The sequence below is a fragment of the Brienomyrus brachyistius genome, unplaced genomic scaffold (genome assembly GCF_023856365.1).
Source record: "Brienomyrus brachyistius isolate T26 unplaced genomic scaffold, BBRACH_0.4 scaffold50, whole genome shotgun sequence".
Classification (NCBI taxonomy): domain Eukaryota; kingdom Metazoa; phylum Chordata; class Actinopteri; order Osteoglossiformes; family Mormyridae; genus Brienomyrus; species Brienomyrus brachyistius.
In genome coordinates, this window is record NW_026042325.1 from 1,409,457 (window position 1) to 1,413,711 (window position 4,255).

Consider the following 4,255-nt stretch of genomic DNA (forward strand, 5'->3'; position numbering starts at 1 on the left):
TCAAACCCCATTTTAGACCACTCCTCGTTATTATCGTACAAATTTACAATTTGTACAATGACACATACCACTTCCAGCGTGCAACTGCAAACGGGGAGATGAAGACAGTCGTTTCAGTTGTGTGATTTAACAGACGTCTTAAAAACATTTTCACCGACAGTCAGGTCACGGTATGTGAAGGGGACAATTTAACACAATTACATGTCGGTGTAATTACCTTTTCAATAATTAGATATATGTAATGTCCGGTGAACCAAGATTAACATGAATTATCATCCAGTTATATTAAGATAGGCCTAGTATGTTTGCTGAACATTTTTTGGATCAATTGTTCCATTTTGCAGGACATATATTTTTAAACACACATTAATCAGTACTTGCATTTGAAGGGATGAAAAATTAATATGAACAAATGCTTATAAATGTTCCGTAGCAGAAGAAATAACAGCACGACTATAAAATCGCGTTTGTAAATCATTATTAGCGCGGCTGTTTTTAGCGATAGTGCCCATAAGTATATGCTTGTCTGAATGCATTGGCATCTTATTTTTTGTCTTGTTTGTAAATTCCTTGGATGAATGTTTTTCGTCTGAATACGGACTCAAAGGAAGCAGAGACTGTAAAGGAAATCAGACCATAGGACTCCAAAAGTTACATGACTGAAGGCTCAGTAACGGCTATCAGTCACTGTCAGTGTAAAACAACGTTTCATTTGCATAAAAAAATAAGTAGAAGAATCATTGCTGTACACATAAAGCCAATTATGAACAAAATTCATAAAGGCAGTAATACGCGTAAACAGCGCGCGCAAACACGCACACACACACCGCACAAGCTGATGAATGCTTTTGTTGGCGCGGTCATTTTTATTAATAGGAAGACCGAAAGACCGCAATAAATGCAAATAGGATTCCACTAATTAAATTATTGCTAAAATTAACTTTCATGAAATAGAGGCCGAAATAGTGCTGCAAGGATTTAAACGAGGTCCATACATTATACACAGTTTTACAAGGAAGCACTAAACGACCTCGTATATTCAACCTGTGCTAGACACGTTACCATGGTAACGCCGGGGGGAGTGAGCCAGAGACCCGGTGGTAGAGAGGATGTTAAAATTCCGCGCGGCACCTTTTATTTCTCCTTTTTATGCGTTTCTCCCTTCATTTATATTTGATCTTGGCAGCTGAAAATGGGCCTTGGTGGAGAGAAAAATATGTAGGATAAGCATAAGAAGGAGAAAGAGAGCGAGGGAAAAGGGGGTGGGCGGCGTGCAGCAGGAGCAGAGAAGCAAGTAGATGGGGAGCTTATCTGATTGCAGAGCTGAATATGCAGAGATCCAGGCCGCAGCTCTTCTGCCACGCAGATGCTGATTCTTCAAGCAGGGGAGCGCGCAGCTTCCAGCGTCAGCACTTTAGCGTTGACCATGCCGCGCGCCCTCAAAGCCTCCTCATACACTTCCCTTTAATGAGCGTGACCAGCTCCTGTCTATCCTTTCGGAATCACAGTCTCACAGCCTTTGGTAATTAAAATAGATCAGTGTGGAGAAAGCAATCTTGAAGCCTGACTGTATAAACTTAGGATACCCCTTTTTATGAACTGCTTCTATTTTATTTCTCGGAGAGCAAAGCACGAATCACATCGACGGTTTTACTCGTATTCGTATCTGGACTTTTTAAAATGGCAATGCACTGGTAATAAATGACATACAGACATACACCTTGCTGATAAATCCTTAGAAGTGTTGGAATAGCATGCTAAATGTGTATTTTTTTGGTTAGTTTTTTTTTTCATAATGGTTCCAGGTGACGGTGAGCCCCTGGCAATTACACATCAAGCCGAGTGTTCCCTCCTGGTTCATGGTTCTGGCAGTCATGCTGTCCCTATGCTGACTGGGGGATTAGAGGGTCCAAAGTGGGCCCCTGGTGTTATCATAAAACACCAAAATCTCGTGTAAGCCTCAAGCAGCTACATTTTGCACATTAGAGAAGTGGCCCAGGACAGGACAGGCTGCAGGAGAAGTGGCGAATAGGTGAGCCAACCAGGCAAGAGGACGGGGGAGCATGGGTTATATCTAGTGGAGGAGGAGCAGGTAAGAAGGTCAGGAGAAGGTGAAAGATTACATCTCACACCCATGTTTGAGGAAAATGAGAGAGGGAGAGACCAAGAGTGCAGGTCTAAAATATTTAAGAGGTAAAGTAATAAAAGAGTGAGAGATAAAAACAGAGAGTGACTGGTTAGGAGGGGTAGGGAGAGGTGAACAGGAGGAAGGGGACAGGAGCCGCTGTATACCAAGTGGATATCCTGGAGCCGAGCTCTTTATGTTTTTTACATTACTAATTAAAAGAGATAAAGAATGAGGGAGTTGTCAATGCTGCTGTGATTTCTCACTTACAGCTTTAAGGCAGACCATAAAACAGCCAGCCGGCCACCATTGATTTTATAATTAGCTCCAGTCAGGCTGAGCCAGAGCTAGGAACAAAATCAAAGGTGGGGGAAGCAGAGAAAGGAGAAATGTAGGTGTATGTAGGGGAGGGCGGATATGGGCAGGTGAGGAGACCATGGACAAGGGGGGAGTCACTGGTGAATTACAGTGAAAGGTAAGCAGACACAGGGAATGTGGACAGATGTGGGAGCAGCCAGCATAACCTGGAGCGTGTGGACCGCCTGAACACCATAACCTGGAGCGTGTGGGCCACCTGAACACCGTAACCTGGAGCGTGTGGGCCACCTGAACACCGTAACCTGGAGCGTGTGGGCCACCTGAACACCGTAACCTGGAGCGTGTGGGCCACCTGAACACCGTAACCTGGAGCGTGTGGGCCACCTGAACACCGTAACCTGGAGCGTGTGGGCCACCTGAACACCGTAACCTGGAGCGTGTGGGCCACCTGAACACCGTAACCTGGCGCATGTGGGCCACCTGAACACCGTAATCCAGTGCGTGTGGGCCGCTTGGAGCAATGTAACCTGGCGCGTGTGGGCCACCTGAACACCGTAACCCAGCGCGTGTGGGCCGCTTGGAACAATGTAACCCGGCACGTGTGGGCCACCTGAACACTGTAACCCGGCGCGTGTGTGTGGGCTGCCTGAACACTGTAACCCGGAGCGTGTGTGGGCCACAAGAAAACCATAACCTGGAGCATGTCGGCTAGCAGGACACCGTAACCCGGCACGTGTGGGCCGCCAGAACACCGAAAACCAGCACGTGTGGGCCGCCTGAACACCGTAACCCAGCACGTGTGTGGGCCACCCGAACACTGTGACCCAGTGAGTGTGGGCCGCCTGAACAATGTAACCTGGCGCGTGTGGGCCGCCTGAACACCGTAACCCGGCACGCGTGTGGGCCACCCGAACACCGTGACCCAGTGAGTGTGGGCCGCCTGAACACCGTAACCCAGCACGTGTGTGGGCCACCCGAACACCGTGACCCAGTGAGTGTGGGCCGCCTGAACACCGTAACCCAGCACGTGTGTGGGCCACCCGAACACCGTGACCCAGTGAGTGTGGGCCGCCTGAACACCGTAACCCAGCACGTGTGTGGGCCACCCGAACATCGTGACCCAGTGAATGTGGGCCGCCTGAACACCGTAACCCAGCACGTGTGTGGGCCACCCGAACACCGTGACCCAGTGAGTGTGGGCCGCCTGAACACCGTAACCCAGCACGTGTGTGGGCCACCCGAACACCGTGACCCAGTGAGTCTGGGCCGCCTGAACACCGTAACCCAGCACGTGTGTGGGCCACCCGAACACCGTGACCCAGTGAGTGTGGGCCGCATGAACACCGTAACCCGGCACGTGTGGGCCACAAAAAACCTGCCGCATGTGGGCTACCTGTACACCGTAAACTGGCGCATGTGGGCCACCTGAACACCGTAACCCGGCGCGTGTGGGCCGCCTGAACACCGTAACCTGGCGCGTGTGGGCCACCTGAACACCGTAACCCGACGCGTGTGGGCCGCCTGAACACCGTAACCTGGCGCGTGTGGGCCACCTGAACACCGTAACCTGGCGGGCCGCCTGAACACCGTAATCTGGCGCGTGTGGGCTGCCTGAACACCGTAACCTGGCGCGTGTGGGGCGCCTGAACACCGTAACCTGGCGCGTGTGGGCCACCTGAACACCGTAACCTGGCGCGTGTGGGCCACCTGAACACCGTAACCTGGCGCGTGTGGGCCACCTGAACACCGTAACCTGGCGGGCCGCCTGAACACTGTTCACCAGTGAAAAACAAAACGCAGAGACATGCCAGC

The 4,255-nt window shown here is 50.6% G+C and overlaps 1 protein-coding gene across 22 annotated transcripts; it reads right to left on the reverse strand.

Annotated features, from left to right (window-relative positions):
• Positions 1-846: 846 nt before the first annotated feature.
• Positions 847-4,253, reverse strand: LOC125723650 (uncharacterized). 22 transcript variants are annotated; one of them, XM_049000465.1, is made up of 3 exons: positions 4,119-4,253; positions 2,732-4,022; positions 847-2,667 (listed from the first exon to the last, which is right to left on the reverse strand). In XM_049000465.1, exons 2-3 carry the CDS (start codon positions 3,825-3,827, stop codon positions 2,447-2,449), a joined length of 1,317 nt encoding a protein of 438 aa, XP_048856422.1. In that variant the 5' UTR covers positions 3,828-4,022; positions 4,119-4,253; the 3' UTR covers positions 847-2,446. The 22 variants fall into 22 exon arrangements, with proteins under 22 accessions (XP_048856422.1, XP_048856421.1, XP_048856416.1 ...); XM_049000464.1 differs by having other exon boundaries at positions 2,732-4,010; positions 4,101-4,232; XM_049000459.1 differs by lacking the exon at positions 4,119-4,253 and adding an exon at positions 2,700-2,731 and having other exon boundaries at positions 2,989-4,111.
• Between the last annotated feature and the right edge of the window lie 2 nt (positions 4,254-4,255).